The following is a 21,318-nucleotide window of genomic DNA, read 5'->3' as shown; positions in this document are numbered from 1 at the left end:
CGCACACTTTTGGACTGCCCTTTCTACTCCGGAAGTGCAGGTGCTCCAGTGCTCCAGTGCTCAGGTGCTGCCCTGATGAGGGGCGCCGTTCTGCAACGTTCGTATTCGGCCTTGATTGCATGCAACAGGCCAAAAGCTGCAACGGTTGAAAAGCCCCAAATTACACACTGTATACACACTGTATACGCAGTGCTCGCATCGTGGAAACACCTGCGCTAGGTCCGTCGTAAGGTGAGATCTGTGGTCGGAGAGCCGTGCTGGCCAATAGCAAGCTCCCACTGTCCGTTCTCCCCTCCCCGTTATCAACCTAACGGGGACCTGTGCCAGACCACTTCCTCCCTGAAAGTCGAGCGCGCGTCTCCACAGCCCGATTTTCCTATTATTTTTGGCGTTGTGTTGAGGCACGAACCCCTTTTTTAAATTCCCGACAGGGGTTCTTCACAACGGCCAGGTCCTCTCTCTTCTCCCCCTTTTCTCGCTGCTGCTCTGAAGCTTTAGCCCTTTTGCGCCTCTGTTTCCCACCTTACCCCCTTTTTCTGACTTTCGCAATTTCCCCTTCTAGAAGTCACCACTTCGGCTTCCCATCAGCCTTTTTTGTTCTTCACCTCTTTTTCGCAAACCATCACCGCCTCTCTCTCTCTCTCTCCTTACCGCTTCTCTTCAGCACCCCCCATTCGCTCCTCGGTGCTTCTTCTTCGACACGCGACGGCATTCAGGCTGACAACCACCTGCTTCTTGTCCCTCGCTTTAATTTCTATTTGGTACGTGACGCCGATCCTTATTGGAACCGGAATACGCCAGAACTGCTGCGAGCACATTGCATCGTCAGATACGGGATCTGTTCTCCTCTGCTCCTTCCCGTACACACCCCAGACGCGCTTTCCATCCATCACGTCTATACCTGCTGTCAGCAAGTCAAGGGCGTCATCCCACCAGTCCGCGCCATAGTTCGTGCAGCTTGCTTTTATGGACGAACGCTTTGCTGCCCTATCGGAACCTGCACATACCTCTCGTCTTGCCTGCTTTTCACCATACCTACTCCTGCAAGGAAAGAGCTAACTGTTGCCAATTCGTTCCTGACAGGATTCGATTTATTTCTTGCCGCGCCCCTTCCTAATTAGAACCGACCGTATTTTCGACGCCATCTACAGCTGCTACAATGGGTAAGAACACGCTTCATTGCATCCCCTTTTGTCTCTTTCCCCTTCAGGGTGCTCTATCCGGTGTTTTGGTTCCCGTCTGGACCTCTCTTGTGCTTGCTTCGACTCGTATCGACCCGTCCATAGTGCGTTTGGAAGGAACGAAGAGTTCGATGTCTGTCCCAAGCCGTCCATCGTTGGCCCTGTCTGGCTTTCCTCGCTCTGCTTTCTGGTATATCCCGATCCCGTTGGTAGTTGCAACAACAGCAACATTATCATCAACGACACATCCTGCCATACGACCAATCCGGCCATCATCAGCAGAGCACGCCCTCCACATACCGCTGCTCGCCTGACAGTTACGGCCGCGAATAGCCGTTCACCACCTAAGATATCGACTTTACGCCTTGAGCATCAACTCGGAACGAGATCCCCCTCTACTCTGCCCTCCCGTCTCTATTTCTTCTTACCATGCATTTCGACCTCGGAAACCACATTCGGACACGGACACGCAGTGCTCAATTTGAGAGAACTGTGATGAACATCGTCTCTCTCGGAACGAACACCATCACAGATGATCGGCGGTCCCTTCGTCCGCTGCCTGCACCGAGAGCCTCCAGCCTTGCTTTTCCTAAGGATATGGACAACGCCATTGCCATGGAACGCCATAAGATGCCAGACAGTGAGGGAGGTCCTCCAAAGCTTCGCCCAGTCAGACCTATGAGCTACGACGAACTCTACTTCAAAGCTGGACTGTACGAGGAAGCGTTCAAGACTCAGAGCTGTTAGATGCTTCTTCTGATTTTCAGCCCTGGGGCTTCCGTAACGCTTTGTGCGCCAATTCTCGAACAGGAGGCTAACATTTTTTTATTAGCTACAAACGGCTCATCTGCTGCTCCCGCAGTCATTGCCCCACAACCCAAGGCATCTTCTCCGACTCGTAAGCTGTGCATATGCATATTGTTCCTCTGGCACTGCGGAGCAAGCTGCTAACATCCATTTTACAGCTGCCGCAAACGATGCGCGGAACATTGTCCGGCGGAAGCTGACGGGCTACGTTGGATTTGCCAACCTACCCAACCAATGGCACCGCAAGAGCGTCCGGAAAGGCTTCAACTTCAACGTGATGGTTGTCGGTGAGTGGCACCGTCCTTGCCAACTTCTCGGTAAAGGGCCCTCTAACACGGTGTTTTAGGCGAATCGGGACTGGGCAAGTCGACCCTCGTCAACACCTTGTTCAACACTTCGCTGTATCCCCCCAAGGAGCGTAAGAGCCCCAGCCTGGAGATCATCCCCAAGACTGTGACGATCCAGTCTATTAGCGCCGACATTGAGGAGGCTGGCGTTCGCTTGCGCCTGACAGTTGTCGACACTCCTGGCTTCGGCGACTTTGTTAACAACGACGAGTCGTGGCGTCCGATTGTCGACAACATCGAGCAGCGGTTCGACGCCTATCTCGATGCCGAGAATAAGGTCAACCGCATGAACATTGTGGACAACCGTATCCACGCTTGCGTTTTCTTCATTCAGCCCACAGGCCACTCGCTGAAGCCTCTCGACATTGAAGTGATGAAGCGCCTTCACACCAAGGTCAACCTCATCCCGGTCATTGCCAAGTCTGATACTCTGACGGATGAGGAGATCACCGCATTCAAGCGCCGGGTACGTTTGCTGTAGCTATTGGACGAAGGGGTATAGTGGTAGGATTGGCAAGCTGACCATGGTTCTAGATTCTGGCCGATATCCAGTACCACAAGGTGCAGATCTTTGAGGGGCCCCGCTACGAGCTCGACGACGAGGAGACGATCGCGGAGAACAACGAGATTCTTTCAAAGGTCCCCTTCGCAGTTGTGGGTGCCACAAATGAGATCACCAATGCCGACGGACGTAAAGTGCGGGGCCGTCGTTACCCATGGGGTGTCATTGAGGTGGACAACGAGGAGCACTGCGATTTCGTGAAGCTCCGGCAGATGCTCATCCGCACCCACATGGAGGAGCTCAAGGAGAACACGAACAACATTCTCTACGAGAACTACCGCACGGACAAGCTGATCCAGATGGGAGTGTCACAGGATCCTAGCGTGTTTAAGGAAGTGAACCCGGCCGTGAAGCAGGAGGAGGAGCGCGCGCTCCACGATCAGAAGCTCGCCAAGATGGAAGCGGAGATGAAGCTTGTCTTTCAGCAGAAGGTTTCTGAGAAGGAATCCAAGCTCAAGCAGAGCGAGGAGGAACTCTATGCCCGGCACCGGGAGATGAAGGATCAACTGGACCGCCAACGTGCAGAGCTGGAGGAGAAGAAGTCCCGCCTCGAGAGCGGACGGCCCCTGGAGAAGGAGGGCAAGCGGAAGGGGTTCTCTCTTCGCTAAAGTTATCGCGACTCTATCCCCCCTCTCCCTATCTGTCCTCTGTCCTATCGGCGTCTTTCGACCTCGTCGTCTCTTTATTGTCTCTTTCCCATGACTATGTCTCCGTACCGTGACGTCTACTCCCCACGCGATACAGTATTAGCCCGCCGCTATTATTCCGTCCTTTGTTCTGTCTACAGATTCCCTCCTTTAGCCTATTTGTTTTTCTTTTGTGTTCCTTTATAATCACACTTTTCTAATTGCAAGGCAAAAAAACATCCAAAAACACATTTCCTTGTGGCGTTTTTTATTCTACGTATACCGCTGAGAGCCGAGTCGCAGGCGCGCGAAAAGTTGATCTGTTCGGAACGTCTTAAAGTGAGGAGGTCGGGGTCGGGGAGATTTGGCGAAATCGTGTGCGATTGTGGTGTGGCGATTCTAAAGATGCGGACTGTGGGATGGCCCCGGGGAGTGAAAGCTGGCGTTGTCAGCGCAACTATTTCGCAAACAACCGGGACGTCTTAATTATTACACCTAACGCTTTTCTTTGGTGCTCGGCTCGTCCTGTCGGCTGTGGATGGGGAGTTGCGCATATGGTCTGGTCAAGCGCTGGGATGTGGAGGGACGGGTCGGGTCGTCGGGCAAGGTGCGAGATGGCGGTTTCGGCTCTGAAGTTTTGTGAGGACCAAGCATGTGGTTTAACGGAGTTGGATCTGTTGGATTCTAGCTAGCTGTTCTTTGCAGCGGCCGGCCTTTGCATCCTTACCCGTTTCAGTTTGTCTTTGCCCAATATCCCAGATGCGCCATCAGCTTGTTACTTTTTTTACTTGGTTTCCTACCTGTGTTTGCCCTGATAAGCCGGTTTACACTGCCTGAATAAACATGACGTACAGAAAGCGCGGTATATCAAAGCAGAGGCCATGTGTTGTATATTTACAGTAGTACAGAGTACATCTAAAGAGTAGAAGGTTGTGTGTGGGTATATACACAGGCCCACACTGCTTAGTGGCGCCTCAGGTACCAGTTGAATGCCAGCTGGTTGATCTCGTAAGGGAAGGGCGTGGGCACTTCGGCCATGCCGGGACGGGCGACGGGGTGGCGCAGATAGACGGCAGCACAGATGTTCTGGTTCACCTCGAGATAGCGAGGGATGAAGGCGAAGGGAGCCATGAAGGGCCGGGGCCGCCACGGGGTTGCGTAAGGCTTTGAGGGGTCCAGCGGGTTCTCGGCATCGCGAGCAATCAGCTTGTGAAACCGGCGGCGTTCTTCGTCGGACAGGGATGAATTGGCGGTCTTGGCGGTCTTGGCAGTCGTTGCAGTCGTTGCGGTCGTTCCGGCCGGCTGCTCGGACACCGTAGCGGTGGTGTGGTCGGGTCCGAGGTTAGTGCTGGCGAGCAGATCGGCGAGGCGGTCGAGAATGGCTGAGGATGGCGGCGGGCTCGTTGCAGAGGGAGAAAAGGAGGATGCGGACGGCGATGCCTTGGCAACCCACTTACGGGCATCCTTGACGAACTGACGGAGGGCCTTTTTCCGCTTGACGGTCAGGTCGTCGCTGGCGTTGGCCAAGAGGTACTTTGCGCGGGCGGCAAGATAAGGCAGCTCACGGACAGCCTTTTTGTGGACGCCGTCGACAGCAAGGGTTTCTGCGGCTGCTGCGTCGACGTCTTCGGCTGCGTCGTCTTCGGCTGCATCGTCCTCGTCGTTCTCGGCCTGCCGGGCCTCTCGTGCGCGGACGTCGGCTCGGCGAGTAGCCTTCTTAGCGCCAGTAGCAAAAAGGACGCGCTCGACATCAACCTGGAACAGATCGCCAGGATTGAGGAGGTATCCGGGGTAGACCATCTGGGAGTGTGAGCGGGGAAAAGGCAGACAAGGCAAGAAGACAAGAAAAAGGGCTACCTTTTTTCCGTTGACGCGGACGGCGCCGTGGACGACAAACTGGCGGGCCTGACGGGCACTGCTGGCAAACAGCGAGCGGAAGACGGCAATGTCGAGACGCCGTTCCATGGGCGCAAAGGTCATCTGCATAAAGGGCGTCGGTTGGGTAGTCCGCAGATTGGTGCCGGCCCATGGGGCCAGCTGCGGGCTGCCAGCGCTGGGATCCCGCTGCTTTCCGCTGCCGCGACCCTCGGCCTGCTCGGATCCGTCAAACTCGGCCATGTAGCGCGGGTTCATGTCGACGACCGAGGCCAGACGACGGCTGAACATGCGCTCCCACTGGCGCTCCTTGATGTGCTCGCCGTGATAGCCGCGGGACAGCGCCTTGGCGTCCCATTTCTGCTGGAAGAACGTCTTCTGGATCAGGCGGGGCATCCGCAGGTTCTGGTGCAGATTGAACAGGTTGTACTTGTTCCATGTCTGGCGGATACGCTGAAAGGGAGAGATGTCAGGTCAGAAGCCAGCAAAAGCCAGAGCAAAAGCACGAGACGCAGACAGGTCAGGTCCAGATAGAACGAACCGGCCGCTTCAGCCCGTGAAACCGAAAGGTCCTCCGGAACTTCATCTTGAGAGAGCGCGTGCTGGATCTGGTCGGGACAGTGCAATTGCCTCTTCCCCTCGGTCGACAGCCCTGTGGTAGAAAAGCCTCTTTCCTCTGCTGCAGCCGAGAAAAAGGTCAGAAATTTCAATCTGCCAATCATACGGCTCCGTCGAGCTGGCCAATAATTAGTCACGTGACCCTGCGTCAGGCCCACGAGCTGCTCGCGATGACAGTGAAAGGTGAAACACGCTGAACCTGACAAAAATATGATAGCAGTTAGAGTGCAAGAAGCAGAGTGTCCTGTCTTGCTTCGTGGAAGGGCGCCAACGTGCTGGCTGCTGGTGCAGGACATGTCATGTAACGTCTATATATCACGTGATTCTCGATAGTGCAGTTCTACTAGCGTGGCTGGCGTACCCCGCTGTTTGCGCTGCCTTGGCTCCTGCATGGCGCCAAAACAAAAAAAATCCAGTCGCCTATTTTAATCTTGACTTTTTTTTTTGTTCCTTTCCATAGCTTGGATTGCAAACGGATCTGCCTCTCAGCTTCTCTCGCCCGCCCAACATCTGCTCTCATCACCTGCTCTCTCGCGGCGATTAGCTCTGCAGTCAATTGGTTTGAGAAAGGTCTGCAGGTCATATTTATAATTCGCCATGAGTGACGCAACAGTAGCTGTCGAGGCTGCGCAGCCTGCTGTCGCGGCTGATGCTGCGGTGGTTGCAGTAGAGGAGACGAAGGAGGAGACGAGGGAAGAGGCGAAGGAAGATGCAAAGGAGGAGACGAAGGAAGAGACGAAGGAAGAGGCAAAGGAGGAGACGAAGGAAGGGACGAAGGAAGAGGCAAAGGAAGAGACGAAGGAGGCAAAGGAGACGAAGGAGGGAGAGGCTTCGAAAGACAAGGGCGCAAACAACCGCAAGTTTGACCCGAGCGTGCTGCCCGAGTCGGAAGATCATGTGGCCATTCAGACGCAGGTGCACTTCTACTTCAGCGACAGCAACCTGCCGACGGACAAGTACCTGTGGGAGCTGACGGGCGGGTCGGAGAACAAGCCGGTGGAGCTCAAGAAGATTTGCCAGTTTGGGCGGATGCGGCGCTTTAAGTCCTACGAGACGGTGGTGGCAGCGCTGGCGTCGAGCAAGTTTGTCGTTGTTACCGGCGAGGCCGGCCAGGAGACGGTGGCGCGCAAGAACGCCTACAACGCGGACCGGCCGCGCAGCAAGATCGACGCGGCCACGGTGTACGTCAAGGGTTTCGGCGACGAGGAGCCGTCGACGCAGTTTGACCTCGAGGCCTTCTTCACCAAGCACGGCGCCGTCAACGCGGTGCGGCTACGCCGCACTGCCGACAACCTCTTCAAGGGCTCCGTCTTTGTCGAGTTCCAGGACGCCGACCAGGCCGTCCGCTTCCTCGCGCTCGACCCCAAGCCGACGTGGCGGGACAGCGAGCTCAAGATCATGTCCAAAGCTGCCTACGTGGCCGAGAAGTCGCAGCTGATCCGCGAGGGTAAGATCGAGCCCAGCAACAACAGCGCCCCGCGCTTCTTTGAGGGACGCACCCTGGGCGGCAACCGTCGCGGCGGCCGTGGCGCCGGCCACTCGGCCGACAAGGACGACTGGAAGAAGCGCCGCGACGAAGACCGCAAGAACGGCTTCCGCGGTGGTCGTGGCGGTCGTGGCGGCGGAGGCGGTCGTGGTCGCGGTGGCCGTGGCAACTGGCAGAACAAGGACCGCACCAACGGGCACAATGGCCAGAAGAAGTGAGTTTTTTATCTTTTCGTTTCTTTTCTTCTTTTCTTCTTTTCTTACTCTTCTTTATCTTCCTCTTTCTTTCCCCCGACACTAACCCCTTCAGTGGCAAGCCAGAAATCCAGTCATCCACCGAAGCCAGTGCCAAGCGCAGCCGCGACGACGACGGCGCCAACGGCGCCAGCGAGCCGCCCGCCAAGAAGATCGACAACAAGGCCGAGATTGCGGCTTGAGCGAGGCGACAGCCCGACCCGGCTGTTCGCCGCGTGTGTTCTAGAACCTTTTTGTTTTGCGTTTCTTGTCGGATATCAATCCTGCCGCTCAGTCTGTTTTCCTGTCGGTCCATCATACGGCGTTTTGTTTTCATTTGGGAAAGAAAGGGCAACTGAAAAAAGAAGGGAACTACATCAGAGCTGGAGATATCTGCACATGTGATTTGGCAAGTACTAGGTATTCAGTAGCTGCGGATATAATTCGAATGTCCCCATTTCTGTTTCTGGCCCGGCGAATGACGTTGCGGACGGATAACCCGTCTGGAGCCGGGCTCTTAAAGTGTGGCCTCGACGGGGAAGGAGCATGGCAATGCCTGCAGCCAAGTCGGCACCGGGGCGCTTTGCCAGATGCAAAGGCCTGTAAAGTTTCTTAATATTTTAGCTCCTCTGCCTACACCGCATGAAGAATAGGCGCTCATCCGCGCCTGCCTATTGGCGGTGCCCGGGGCTCGTCGGCGCTCGTCGGCACACCGCCGAAGCAGTACGAGCCATCCAGGACAGTGCCTTCCTGTAAAGGTTTTTCGCAATGGGGCCATGATCCCTGAATCTCCTCTCCTGCTGTCAGCGTGCGAGTCCGAAGCGGCAGCTATCTCGCCGCTGCGAAGCGCAGGGTCGCCGCTCTCGGCAGTTTTTCTTATTGTATTAGCTGGCATGGATGTCTGCTCGACTGCTTTTCTCTTTTCTCTTTTCTCTTTTTTCTCAACTTTCCTTTCCTTATCATCACTCTGTCTCTTTTTACTACATCTGTTTGGGTATACAACTCTTTTCATTCCTAGTGGGAATAATTTCAATAATATCGAACTGCCCCGTCTCCACATAGTAACACCGTCTATGACCTGTGATGCCGTCCTGCCGGGATAGCAAGGGACCATTCAAGCAAATATCCTGTCAATTATCAACCGTCTTTCAGGATGGAACACGCAACAGACAGTGGCTCCAAGCAGCCAGAGCTGCCGTTGGACGGCAACGCGAAACCCCAACAGCATGACGGTGCCGAGTCTGTGATCTCAGAGGTCTCCCTCAACAGCAGCAGTAGCAGCGGTAGCAGCAGTCGGAGTGGAGAGAAACAGAACCAGGCAGCGTCAAGGCCTCGGCCCATGTCGCGGGCGAGATCACTTCTGGCACGATCTCTGTCACGCACGCAATCACAGCCCCAGCAGCCACAAGCCGACCTAGCGCCGGTGACGAGAACGGTATCGGAGGTCAGGGGCGACATCTACTATGAACGGGACGTGGAGATCGGTGAGATCGAACGGGAGCGGGCGGCAGAACAGGACGGCGGCACTGGGGAAAAGGGGCCCTTTGCATCAGCATCAGCGGCAGATGGGCCAGACGGACTGCCAGATCCCAACCTGGTGCGGTGGGATGGACCAGACGACCCGGAGAACCCAAAGAACTGGCGGATGAAGAGGAAATGGGCGTGCGTGTTCGTCGTGAGCTTGTACGGGTTCCTGACGCCAGTGGCATCCAACATGATCGCGCCAGCACTGCCGGCCATCGCAAAAGAGCTGGACATTCACGGATCGACGGAGCAGCTGATGACGCTGTCGGTGTTTGTGCTGGCATACGCCTTCGGACCGCTGTTCTTGGGCCCGCTGAGCGAGGTGTACGGACGGGTGGGCGTGCTGCAGGTGGCCAACGTGATCTTCATCCTGTTCAACCTGGGCTGCGGGCTGGCGCAAACGCGGGGACAGATGATGGCGCTGCGCTTCCTGGCTGGACTGAGCGGATCGGCGCCGTTGGCTCTGGGCGGCGGACTGCTGAGCGACCTGTTCACGGCCGAGCAGCGCGGCGTCGCCATGTCGATGTACTCGCTGGCACCACTGCTGGGGCCGTCGGTGGGCCCGATCATGGGGGCGTTTATCGCGCAGCAGACGTCGTGGCGCTGGGTGTTCTACGCCACGACGATGGGATCGGCCGCGGTGCAATGCGTCGGCATGGTGCTGGTGCGCGAGACATATGCGCCGGTGCTGCTGGCACGCAGGCGGGCCCGGCTGACGCGCGAGACCGGAAACACGGCGCTGTACACAGTGGCCGAACGTGAGCGCGAGGCCGGCGGGCTGGCCCACACGCTCAGCATCGCTCTACGACGGCCCTTTGTGCTGCTGGGCTCGCAGATCATCGTACAGGTGCTGGCGCTCTACGTCATGTATCTCTACGGGCTCATGTACCTGATGCTGTCGACCTTTCCGACGCTCTGGCGCGAGGTGTACCACCAGCCGCTTGGCCTGGCCGGGCTCAACTACATTGCCTCCGGGCTCGGCTTCACCCTGGGAACTCAGCTGCTGGCGAGGTTGCAGGATCGCATTTACGTCGCGCTCAAGCGCCACTACGGCGTCGCTGTCGGCCGGCCGGAGTTTCGCGTCCCCATCATGGTGCCTGGCGCCGTCCTTGTGCCTGTAGGCCTGCTGATCTATGGATGGTGCGCCGAGTACCACACTCACTGGATCGGACCTGATATTGGCATCGCCGTCATGTGCACCGGTCTCATTGCCGGCTTCCAGTGTATCCAGGGCTACCTCGTCGACACATACTCGCGCTATGCGGCCAGCGCCGTCAGTGCCACCACCTTTATGCGCTCGCTCGCTGGCTTCGGCTTTCCCCTCTTCGCCCCCGACCTCATCCACAAGCTGGGTTATGGCCGGGGCAACACCGTACTGGCTGGCATTGGCATCGCTGTCGGCTGGCCCGCCCCTTTTCTGCTGTGGAAGTATGGCGAGCTTTTGCGCAAGAAGAGTCCGTATGCGGCAGGCTGAGGGTGGATGGCTGGAAGGGTGCAAGGTTAAATGGATGCCAACAATCTCTCAATATTAGGAGCACGGGATAAAATGGTTAGGTCTAGGATATACGAATGATGACTAAGCAATTTTACTCAACGATAGAAGCGTCTTTCACTGTCCACTCGGTCAGCAGAAATCCACCTCGTCTCAACGGCACGTTTCTATCTTACTAGGATCTCACTTTTTTCCGAAGTGCTCGTTCCCTAGCACACCCGCCTCAAGACAAGACATCGGTTGCCGAATCAAAGCACGGGAATATCCCGTATTCTGAGAAGTGCCCGAACAGAGAGCACTAAAAGCAGAACTAAGTGCTAGGCCAAGTCCACTTTCTGCCGTTGGGATCTACCTTGCTTCAGCAGCCGTTGTTTTTGCAAGATAGTGTACTCCGTATCCGTACTATGTATAGTCACACTCCTCTCCCGTCACCGCCAATTCGCCACCCAACACACTGCCTCGAGGACAGACCGACATTCCCGTCCTGCGTCTGGCCAGAGGCATCGCCTGTTTTTCCTTTATTTTTCTTCTTCTTTTTTTCCTTTCCCTTCGGACCAGCAGGAAAGCACGCAACTATCCCACTCTGCGGGGGCCCCCCTGCATTGCATGTGACGCATACCTGCCGTATCGGGAAGCACGTCTCGCACATAAGCTTCCCTTTTAGAAGGCGATACGGACTCGTCTGCATCGCAACTGCCGCAGCTCATTGGACCGTGCTTGGCAAGCGCACGCCCTGACCCCCACTAGCCCGGCCTCCCATATCCATACCCATAGCCCCACTCCCTTCTCCTCCCTCCCCGCTCTCCAGTCTGGCCACAAAGACGACGAAGTTTGTGAACCCAGTAAGACTTTTTGATCTTGCTCGGTTATCAAATCGCCTTTGCGATCTCGTCGCTTTTCTCGCGTTCCGTCTCCCCCAACCGCTTTGTGCTCTGCCTGCGTCACCGTGCTCTCAGCCGCATCTGCGACATTCTGACCACATGACCCGCAAGGCATCGCCCTCGTCTGCCTATTCTGTCTCGGCGAGCTCACCTTTCAGCTCGGCTGCTGCGTCTCGTCATCACCGGCCGGCCTTCCGAGACCATCGTCGGACGACGCCTCTTTAATACGCACCTTTTTGGCGACACGTCCCTTGCCCTTGGTGATCGCTCCTGCTGCCAGTCATGAACGACCGTCTGCAAGGGAAAAACGCCTCCTATGCACCCGGGCTCGACAGCCTCTCTGCCGGCCAGATCTCGTTGTCCACACCCTCTGCCAATCTCGCGGGCGTCATGTCGGCTGCCCCCGTCTCTCGGCCTGGTGCGGGCGGCAAGAAGAAGTCCCGGCGCAACGCCGACTCGTCGGCGCAAAAGCGACGCTGTGTCAGCACGGCCTGTGTTGCGTGTCGCAAGAGAAAGTCCAAGTGCGACGGTGCACTGCCCAGCTGTGCTGCGTGCGCCAGCGTGTACTACACCGAGTGCGTCTACGATCCGAATTCGGACCACCGCCGCAAGGGCGTCTACCGCGAGAAGGTCGACAGCATGAAGGCCCAGAACTCGACGCTGCAGATCCTGATCGAGGCCATCCTCAACGCGGACGAGGAGGATGTCGCCGCGGTTGTGCACAGGATCCGCACGTGCGACAGTCTGGACGCCGTGGCCGAGTCTCTCGTCATGGAGGACTTTGAGCAGAACGAGAGCCACGGCGGCCTGCTCGGCTCCGGCTCGGCCGACGCTTCCATGATGTGGTCCGGGAACCCTGTCGAGGGCGAGGTGGAGCTGGCGCGCAAGATGGGCGAGCTCCGACTCGAGAACGGCTCCGTGCGCTTTATCGGCGGCACCTCGCATCTGATCTACGTCGGCGACCCGGCCGACGATGAGACAGGCTCTGCACTTACGGCCAGAGACGCGCATGGCAGGGCGCTCGATGGCGGCCAGACCAGGCCCCAGCTCGAGCCGGCCTATGGCACGCGGGAAGAGGCGATTAACAGCTGGACCACGGTGACCAGCGACACGGCACTGATCGAGTTTCTCATGCAGATGTACTTCAACTGGCACTATACATACTTCACCACCCTGTCCAAAGACTTGTTTTACGAAGACTTCTACCGCGGCCGGCCGAAGGTGCTTCCGCGCCGCACCGTCCACTGCACCTCGCTGCTGGTGAACGCCATGCTCGCGCTCGGCTGCCACTTCACCAGCGTGCCCGGGGCCTTTGCCGAGCCGGGCGACAGCCGCACAAAGGGCGACCACTTCTTCGCTGAGGCCAAGCGCCTGATCGTCGAGAACGACGAGTACGAGAAACCTAGGCTGGCCACTGTCCAGGCGCTGGCCCTGATGTCGGTGCGCGAGGCCGGCTGTGCTCGCGAGGCCAAGGGCTGGGTGTACAGCGGCATGAGCTTCCGCATGGCCCAGGACATTGGCCTCAACCTGGACACCGGCGGCGGGCCAAACGCGGCCATGAGCGCGGACGTTGATGGCCACAACGGCCGGATGGACGACGGCGAGATTGACGCCCGCCGCGTCACCTTCTGGGGCTGCTTCTTGTTTGACAAGGCGTGGTCCAACTATCTCGGCCGTCTGCCGCAGCTGCCAAAGGGATCGTCCAGCGTGCCCAAGTACGAAGTCTTGCCGAAGGAAGACTCGGAAATGTGGGCAGCCCTGACGGATTCCGGCTACGACGAGGCCACGCGCCAGCCATGCCGCACCCGAGCTGCCGGCCTGAAGCTGTCGAAGCTCTGTGAGATCAGCAGCGACCTGCTCCTTTTTTTCTACCACCCGAACAACATTGGCCGGTCCTACAGCAAAGCCGTCGAGCTGAAGAAGCTCAGCGAACTGCACCGCCGTCTGGAAGACTGGCGGAAGCAGCTGCCGAAGGAGTTTGAGCCGAAGGAGGGCCAGCTGCCGAATATGATTCTGACGCAGTAAGTGGTGCCTGTGGGCCGAGTGCAGGGAGAGTGCTGACGGTCATATCTGTGCTTTAGCATGTTCTTCCACCTGCAGTACATCCACCTCTTCCGACCCTTTCTCAAGTATGCGCCCGACGTGTCGCCCCTGCCGTCTCACGTGTCACCGCGTCGTATCTGCACTGTGAACGCCGGGGCGATCTCGAAGCTGATGCGACTGTACAAGAAGACGTACGACCTTCGGCAGATCTGCAACATTGCCGTGTACATGATCCACTCGGCCTGCACCATCCACCTGCTCAACCTGCCGGAAAAGACGGCCAAGCGGGACATCATCCACGGCGTGAAGCAGCTCGAGGAGATTGCGGAAGATTGGCTGTGTGGCCGTCGCACGCTTTGCATCATCAGCGTCCTGGCTCGAAAATGGGGCGTGGATCTGCCGGAGGAGGCGGCCACCGTTCTGCAGCGGACCGACGAGAAGTACGGGACGTTCAATACCAGCGACGTGCCGTCGCCGAACCGTCCGATTCCTGCCCTGTCGCCACCGACCACTTCGGCCTCACCCCAGCTCGTCCAGGGCGCCGAAGCGGCGCCATCGGTGCTCATACAGACCGCCGCAGCCCGGAACACTGAACGATCGTTTGCTTCTACCAGCTCGACCAGCCCCTACGGACAACTGGCACAGACGTCGCAGCCGCCTGCCCACGGCATGTCCTACCTTGGCGTCACGTCCGACGGGTTATCGCCCCCGACTGCAAGCATGGGCACGATGCGGCGTGTTCTCCCGATGGCACAGGCCGATAGCGATCTGCCCAATATGGGCGCTTGGTCCGTACCGTCAACGATTCCGCAGACTATGCCGGGCTATGCACAGCCGACGGCGCCGGCCGTGTCCTCGCAGCAAATCAGCTCTCCCTTGTTTGCCCTGGATGGACAAGATTGGCTTCTAAGAGAAAGTGCCAGCTGGCAACACAACTTTGAAACCTGGGGACTGAACCAGCAACAACACCCTCGGTATCCGTCACCACAGGAACAGCAGCAGCAACAACAACAGCAACAGCACCTACAACAGCAACGGCGACAACAACAACAGCAAGACCAACACTCCAACTACACGACGCAAGCAGCGGTCAGTCCAGCCAGCACGGGCAATGCCAGTACTCCCTTGTCTGACAGCTATGCGCTGTTCTGCGGTGCGCACGGCGTGGACTTTGATTTTCCGTTAGACGGCCTCGGCGGATCTGGTGCTAGTCTTGATAGACTAGGACTGGAATAAGGCAGGGGGTTGCAGAGAAAATTGAATAGGTATCGCCCGGCTAGGTCTGGTTTGATTGTTGGTAATGATCTGATATGTCTTGATTTCATTAATGGATAGTATGTAAGCGTGAAATCCGGCTTTAGGCCACGAATACGATAAGATGAGCGCTCCAATAGTGGTCATGTTTTCAGTCTTGCGCGCTGTCACGGCTGCTTGCTGTCCTGCTCCAGCCGGGTTTGCTGAGTCAGCAGCTTTCGGAAGACGGCTGCCTCGGCCTCCATCTCGGCCATGGAGCGCGGCTTGCGGTTGCTGTCTTCAATATGTGGAAAGCGGCCGCCGGGTTTGGGGCGACTGCCGATGGAGGCATCAGCGGCAGCGTCCCACTGGGCGCCGCCGACATTGCCCGGCTCAGCGGCCATCTGCTCGTAGAGGGCGTCGCCGTCGGTGGTGGTATCCTTGGCGGTGGCACCGTGGATGCGAGGAATCACGTGGACATGCACGTGAGGCACGGTCTGACCGGCATCGGGGCCGTCCTGGACAGCAATGTTGAAGCCGCCGCCGGTGTGGATGAGGTCATGGTTGTGGCTGTGATCGGGGTCGCGAAAAAAGTGTGCGGCCAGCATCCGCTGGACGGTCTGGACGGCGCCGAAGAGGTCGGCCAGCTCGTCGGGGTCGAGGTCTGTCAGTCGGCGGTGGGGCTGGCGTGGACAGACGAGCACGTGACCGGGCAGCAGAGGTTTCAGGTTGACGAGCGCAAAGGACAGCGGGGTGGTGTAGAAGACCTGGGTGGAGACGTCAAAGGGGCCGAAGCGGAGGGGGGAGGCGGAGGCAGAAGAGGCGGAAGAGGCCATGGTGCGGGCAGCGAAGGGGAAAGGCAGTGGCAGTGGCAGTCGGGAGGACGACGGGCGAGAACCGACAGACAGCAAGCGCCAGCTGCGCATGGCTTCTGGGGGAAGAGGGAGGGCAAAGAGCTGACACTTTCGTGGTGGTGGGCAGAGGTGGTCAGATTCGACCATCTGATGCGGTCACTCTTCATCCAGCGCTAAACCGCTGCTAATGGCCCATCTCCACCTGAGATTTAGGGCCTGTAACAGGCTGAACACGTGCTGGGACGGTGCTCTTCCCATCACCTCGTGCAGCTTATGGTCGAAAGGGCGAAAGAGAGTTTCATCCACGTCGCTAAGATTAGTGACGAAGCATTGCATAACAAAAAGTATCGAGTGGACGAAGGTTGTCCCCCTCAACGCTGACTCACGACTCACGACTCTGCTGATGGACGGTAGCACCTGCCAAGATTTTGGTGTATTTCTAGACACATGGGGAAGGAGCAGTGCAGGCTCTACATTATACACCACGTGTGATGTCACGTGTCCTCACATACTACTTCACAATCCCTCAGCCACCGTCACGGCAGTCGTGTAGACCATGGCGACGGTGCCGATGGCCATGAGGACAACATCAACAGCACGGGCTCGCCAGCGGTCGGTGCCGACGGCGACACCGCGGCAGTGAAGATAGGGCGGGTAGATGAACAGCAAGGGCACACAGGCGAGCGAGCCGATGAGGGCGACGAAGCGGTCGAGATGGCCGGCGCCGGCGACGGCAACGGCGGCGCAGAGAACAACCATGGCGGCGCGTAGAGCGTTCTTGACCCACTTGACGCGGGGATCACGCTTGCCGGAGAGGCGATGGCCGGACGCCCGCGACGATTCAAGCCGACCGCCCAGCCAGCCGAACAGCTGTCCCTCCAGGATCCGGACGGCCGGAAAGAGCTGGACAGGAAGACCGGCCAGAACGGCGAGGGCGTAGAGACACTGGACAGCCTGGACGAGGGCACTGTCGCGCGGGTAGTTGTCAATGACTTCGGTGCGGGTATCGACGCCAAAGGCGGCATAGCCGAGCGCGCCAACCGAGACGTAGGCGACCGTGATGATGGCCATGACGAGACCCAAAAGCCGGCCAAAGTGCTCCGGTTGCGCCATCGAAGACTGGATCGGCAGGATCAGGCCGATGCCCTCAAACGTGAAAATGGCCGCTCCGATCGTCAGTGTGTAGCCACTCGGATTGAACCAAGGCTCAACCGTCTCGTGAGGCCTCCAATTGCGCGACGATATGGTCGAAATGTCGAAGCTGTACATGTATGCCAGCCCAACCGCAATGAACACGTCGCCCACCAGCGCCACCGGCCCCAGTCGTGCAATGTCTCGCACCAGTGCCAGTGGCACCAGCACTGCCGCCTCCAGTCCGATCAGCACCGCCGCCGAAGGTACCCCCTCATCTGAGTCGTCACCCCCGTGGCTCGCCCGAACTGCTGCCGCAAACGACGCCATGTTCTCTGCCACAAACACCATTCCCGCACACACAAACCCCAGCTGCGACAGCGTGATCGATCCCAAAATCAACCCGCGCATCCGTTTTCCCGCAATCGCCTCCCCGATGTCGCCGTATCCGCCTCCATACTGCTGTCGGCACCGCAGCAGCAGCTGGAACCCGGCCATCGACAGCACTGCCACCACCAGCAGCGTTGCCGTCGAGAACGCCATCCCTCCGTTGTTGTAGGCTTTGGGCAAGAACATGATCCCTGTCCCCACAAACGCCTTGAGCAGCGTGAAGAAGGCCTGCGCCGTCCCTGCCTTGGCCTTGCCGCTCTCGCCACCTGCTCCGCTTGCTGTCCGTCGCGGCAAAAGTGCCTCTCTTTCGTGCCGTCTGTCCTCGTCACCACTTCCCGCGCCCCTCTCCAGATCCATATCGTCCTCATCTTCTTCTTCTTCTTCTTCTGGCCCCCCGTCCTCCTCGTCCGACGTCTCCAGGTCCTCGTCCGCAAAGTGGCCGTACAGCTCCAGAAACTCGACAAAGTTTCGCGTGATCGGTATCCGCGCTGCTCCAAACGAGCTCCTTCGCCGCTCGTGCCGCAGCTCTCGGCGTCGCTGCATCGCCCCGCGCTGCCGCCGCTGTTGGAGAAACGCTCGGCGGAACCCCTGCGGCGCCATCATGTCCCGCACAGGCATCGGTTTTGGGTCCCATCGGTCCGCAGTGCTACCGTATTTTCTGCTGCCATCGCCGACAAGCGGCTCGTGCACTGTGGCCGCCCGCCGGTGGTGTATCGACGACGCCGATGACGAAGTTTCGCCCTGTGGCTGCGGCTGGTGCATCACATGTGTCCGTGCTGGTGCTTCGGCCATCCGGAACAGCGATCGGTGCAAGTCTCCGCCCTGCAGCGTCAACGACGACACCTCCTCACGCCGGCTGCCAGCTGAGACATTAGACGTCGTCGACGACGGCCGCATAGGCGGAGACGACAACTGCTGCCGTACCTCCCGGTTTGACGGCTCACCGTCACGCGTGCGCTCGCCAGAGATGTCAGCTCCGATCTCGGTTTCTCCCTGCACAAACTCCGCGGTATAGCCTGGTGGAAGATGTTCTGCAAGAGTTTGCGCATCGTGTCTCTCTCTCGCCGAGAGGCGTGAATCGTCCGGCGGAGAATGAGCCATGTTTCGTTGCTGGAGACATGCAGGTGAAAAATCTGCTGTTTGGGCGAGGAATGTCGCCTGTCTCAATAAGTAGATGAAGAGATTTGGGTCAGTCTGACGTCATTAAGAAAATTAGGTCTGGCCGCTCCACAGTGATCCACAGTATTCGCTTGTAAAAGTAGTGAAATGCTAGAAATATGCGTATATCCAACTCTATGTTTAAACTCGCAACGTGCATAAGAAACGAGCCTCCCAAACATGAACATTCCAAGGGGCAACGGATTTAACAATGGATGCAAAAGAGAGACACTTCAAGAGGTCAAAAAGAATTCATCCAAACGAGTCCACAGGTGTATCTGCACATCAGATCTGAGGAACAACAGTCTCCTCGACAAGAATGTCGTCTGCCTCGGCAAGACGGTCGGGCTGCGGCTCTGCCGCCTCCTCAAAGTCGGATAGGAACACTGAACGGCGTTAGCTGTGGGGCCAAGCGTGCACCGGACCGTCGGGGCCGACTTACCATGTGGACGAACGAAAAAGGACAGCAGCAGGAGGGTGGCGAAGACGGCGGCGACCAGCACAAAGACAGCCTGCGGAAAGCTGCCCACCGTTGCCGCGTAGAGGCTGTTGAAGACCAGCGGCGCAAACACGCGCGAGAGCGACTGCAGCAGCCCGATGGCACCGAGCAGCTCGCCGATGCGGTCGGCGGGAATGTGCTTAGTCAGCGCTGACTGCACCGTGGCCGATCCGAGGCCGCCAAAAGCCGTCACCACGCCGCACAGGACAAAGACGGCCGACGAGCGAGCAAAGATGTAGCCGGTCAGGCCCAAGACGTCTGAGAGGATTGCGCTGCGGATCAGCCACACGTCCAGCTCGTCGGCGCCCGTGTTGGCCTCGACCGGCTCCTCGCCCGAGAGGCGTCGCAGCCGGGCCGCCGGCCGTGTGCGCACGAGGTAGTTGATGACCGGAAAGATGACCATCAGCACGGCCACGCGCACCGTCGATAACAGCGACATGAAAGCCGACGTCTGGAAGTTGCCCCAGTGGAACTGATACTCGCTGTATAGCAGCGTGACGCTGCCGATGCTGATTGCCGCCGCCAGCAGCACCGTGTCGATGGCGGCCAGAAGCAGCAAATTGCGGCGCACTCGCGTGTTGTAGGTCCCCTTGGGCCACAGGATCGCCAGCGGCGCAAACGGGTTCGTCCGCCGCAGCCACGCCGCAAGGCGCAGTCCCAGGCCGCGCTGCACCGTGCTGCCGGGCGTCTGGCTCAGCTTCCGCAAGGCATCTTCCTCTTCCTCCTCCCGGGCCTTGGCCTTGGCTGCCTTGTCCTGCCCGTCCAGCGCGTATTTCTCTCGGGCAACCAGCTGGCGGCGCTGCGACAGCGACTCTGGCAGCAGCAGGCTGATGAAGGCGATGAAGGCAACGTGGCAGCCCAAGGCCACGTAAAAGATGGACACCAGCGAGCCGGTCCACTCGACAAAGTAGCCGGCCAGAAACGGGCCCGCGGCCATGCCGGTGAACAGACAGGCGTGCATGTAGCCAAAGGATACGCTCCGCCTCGACGGCGGCGTGCAGTCGCTTGTGTACGCGTGGCTGGCCACACTGCCGGTGGTGAAGGAGCCGGCCAAGCCGTCGATGACCGCTGCACCGATCAGCCAGTTGTAGTGCACCACGTCGGGATACTTGGCCGCCAGGATGATGATGATCTCGCCAAACAGCCCGCCGCACGATGCAATCACTAGGATCATCTTGCGGCCGTATCGATCCGACAGGGCGCCCAGGCGCGGCGCTGTGAATGCACCCAGCGAGCCGGACACAACGCTGATGGCTAGCGAGAAGGTGGCCACGCTGCGCTGAACTGCAGGCACCTGGCACTGCGGGTTATCGGCACCGGGCACGATGGGCAGCATCTGCAGGCCGTCGCTGTGCTCGCGGTCGGCAAAATAGCCGCGACAGACGAGTCCGATGATCAGGTTCAGACGCGGCACCAAGATGCCGCCGTAGGCCAGCGTGAAGAGCACGTATGGACCGATGAGCCAGTAGACCGATGGGCGCCTCCACCAAGACAGGCCTCTGAAGTCCTCATCGCCATTCCAGCTATCCTTGCGCGGCGGCGACGTCGACCCGGATCCGACCGCGGTATTGCTCTCGCTACCGAGCAGGGCAGACGTCTCGGCGACATCCTCCTCGGCCGGAATCGAGTCGAGGTCGATTGACCGGCGCTGTTGGCCTGCCGCGACAGACATGGCTCCGGGATGGGCAAGAAGGAAGACGAACCAGATGCCGACCAAGAAATGAAGGAAATGCAGCGACGGCCTCCTCTTCTTCTATTTGCGACAATTCGCGGCAATCGGCGCTATCTGAGGTGCGCCGATACGGCGGCCACGGGGTCCAAAGAGCGGCTGACACGTCGTCCAGGGGGCAGCCACGTCCGTTGGGCAGGTTGGGGGTCAGAGAGCCGCTGTTCCAGACAGGCGATCGGCCAATGAGTTTGTGGTTTGTGCAGCGGAAAACATGGACGAGATCAGGCAGAGGCTTGCAAAAGGGCGCGAGCCCATGCTGATAAGGTGAACTGGATGACGTGTTGCGTCAAGAACGAAGGGAGACAATCGCACCTTCTCCTGCCAGCTCATTGGGGGCGGGGCGCACCTTTGCGCGATAGCTGATGGTCAATGGTCCTTCCGTCTTTGTCCTAGACGTTTACCCCTCGGAGTACGGAGTAGAGCCCCTTGCTAGCGTGCCTTCCCATTCCCGACAGATCGGGGTATATCCAGCGAGCTATTAATAAGCTTTCCCCCTTTTCCCTGTTCGATTACTGGCATCATGCCTTTGCCCTGATCTCAGAATCTACGATTACACCGTGGCGAGGGTATGATCCCTGATGGCGAAACTGGTGCATTCTTCGCCGGATTAGCTGGCCGTTCGGATTCGTGCATTTGATATTCTAGTCTC

At 58.5% G+C, this 21,318-nt stretch overlaps 8 protein-coding genes across 8 annotated transcripts; 4 read left to right on the top strand and 4 right to left on the bottom strand.

The window, feature by feature from the left end:
* Window positions 1–1,610: 1,610 nt before the first annotated feature.
* On the top strand, window positions 1,611–3,505 carry CMQ_2597 (septin; the record flags this gene model as incomplete). Its single annotated transcript, XM_014316675.1, has 5 exons — window positions 1,611–1,923; window positions 2,014–2,079; window positions 2,147–2,275; window positions 2,335–2,801; window positions 2,870–3,505. The coding sequence occupies 5 exons, from the start codon at window positions 1,611–1,613 to the stop codon at window positions 3,503–3,505; spliced, it is 1,611 nt and encodes a 536-aa protein (XP_014172150.1).
* Window positions 3,506–4,486: 981 nt separating this feature from the next.
* CMQ_2712 (30S ribosomal subunit) lies at window positions 4,487–5,984 on the bottom strand (the record flags this gene model as incomplete). The annotated part of the gene is made up of 3 exons (XM_014316790.1): window positions 4,487–5,323; window positions 5,381–5,851; window positions 5,940–5,984. 3 exons carry the CDS (start codon window positions 5,982–5,984, stop codon window positions 4,487–4,489), a joined length of 1,353 nt encoding a protein of 450 aa, XP_014172265.1.
* A 629-nt stretch (window positions 5,985–6,613) lies between these two features.
* Window positions 6,614–7,938, top strand: CMQ_3051 (RNA-binding la domain containing protein; the record flags this gene model as incomplete). Its single annotated transcript, XM_014317129.1, has 3 exons — window positions 6,614–6,673; window positions 6,860–7,463; window positions 7,823–7,938. The coding sequence occupies 3 exons, from the start codon at window positions 6,614–6,616 to the stop codon at window positions 7,936–7,938; spliced, it is 780 nt and encodes a 259-aa protein (XP_014172604.1).
* A 950-nt stretch (window positions 7,939–8,888) lies between these two features.
* Window positions 8,889–10,733, top strand: CMQ_2729 (major facilitator superfamily transporter multidrug resistance; the record flags this gene model as incomplete). Its single annotated transcript, XM_014316807.1, has 1 exon — window positions 8,889–10,733. One exon carries the CDS (start codon window positions 8,889–8,891, stop codon window positions 10,731–10,733), a length of 1,845 nt encoding a protein of 614 aa, XP_014172282.1.
* A 1,181-nt stretch (window positions 10,734–11,914) lies between these two features.
* CMQ_2922 (c6 zinc finger domain containing protein) lies at window positions 11,915–14,911 on the top strand (the record flags this gene model as incomplete). Its single annotated transcript, XM_014317000.1, has 3 exons — window positions 11,915–13,653; window positions 13,714–14,553; window positions 14,812–14,911. The coding sequence occupies 3 exons, from the start codon at window positions 11,915–11,917 to the stop codon at window positions 14,909–14,911; spliced, it is 2,679 nt and encodes an 892-aa protein (XP_014172475.1).
* Window positions 14,912–15,096: 185 nt separating this feature from the next.
* On the bottom strand, window positions 15,097–15,744 carry CMQ_2560 (hit domain containing protein; the record flags this gene model as incomplete). Its single annotated transcript, XM_014316638.1, has 1 exon — window positions 15,097–15,744. The coding sequence occupies one exon, from the start codon at window positions 15,742–15,744 to the stop codon at window positions 15,097–15,099; it is 648 nt and encodes a 215-aa protein (XP_014172113.1).
* Window positions 15,745–16,278: 534 nt separating this feature from the next.
* On the bottom strand, window positions 16,279–18,384 carry CMQ_2653 (amino acid transporter; the record flags this gene model as incomplete). Its single annotated transcript, XM_014316731.1, has 1 exon — window positions 16,279–18,384. One exon carries the CDS (start codon window positions 18,382–18,384, stop codon window positions 16,279–16,281), a length of 2,106 nt encoding a protein of 701 aa, XP_014172206.1.
* A 342-nt stretch (window positions 18,385–18,726) lies between these two features.
* Window positions 18,727–20,612, bottom strand: CMQ_3028 (major facilitator superfamily MFS-1; the record flags this gene model as incomplete). The annotated part of the gene is made up of 2 exons (XM_014317106.1): window positions 18,727–18,827; window positions 18,884–20,612. 2 exons carry the CDS (start codon window positions 20,610–20,612, stop codon window positions 18,727–18,729), a joined length of 1,830 nt encoding a protein of 609 aa, XP_014172581.1.
* Between the last annotated feature and the right edge of the window lie 706 nt (window positions 20,613–21,318).

This window comes from Grosmannia clavigera (genome assembly GCF_000143105.1).
Source record: "Grosmannia clavigera kw1407 unplaced genomic scaffold GCSC_144, whole genome shotgun sequence".
Taxonomy (NCBI): domain Eukaryota; kingdom Fungi; phylum Ascomycota; class Sordariomycetes; order Ophiostomatales; family Ophiostomataceae; genus Leptographium; species Leptographium clavigerum.
Note: the sequence above shows the minus strand (reverse complement) of the source record. Positions and strands in the feature narration are given on the sequence as shown.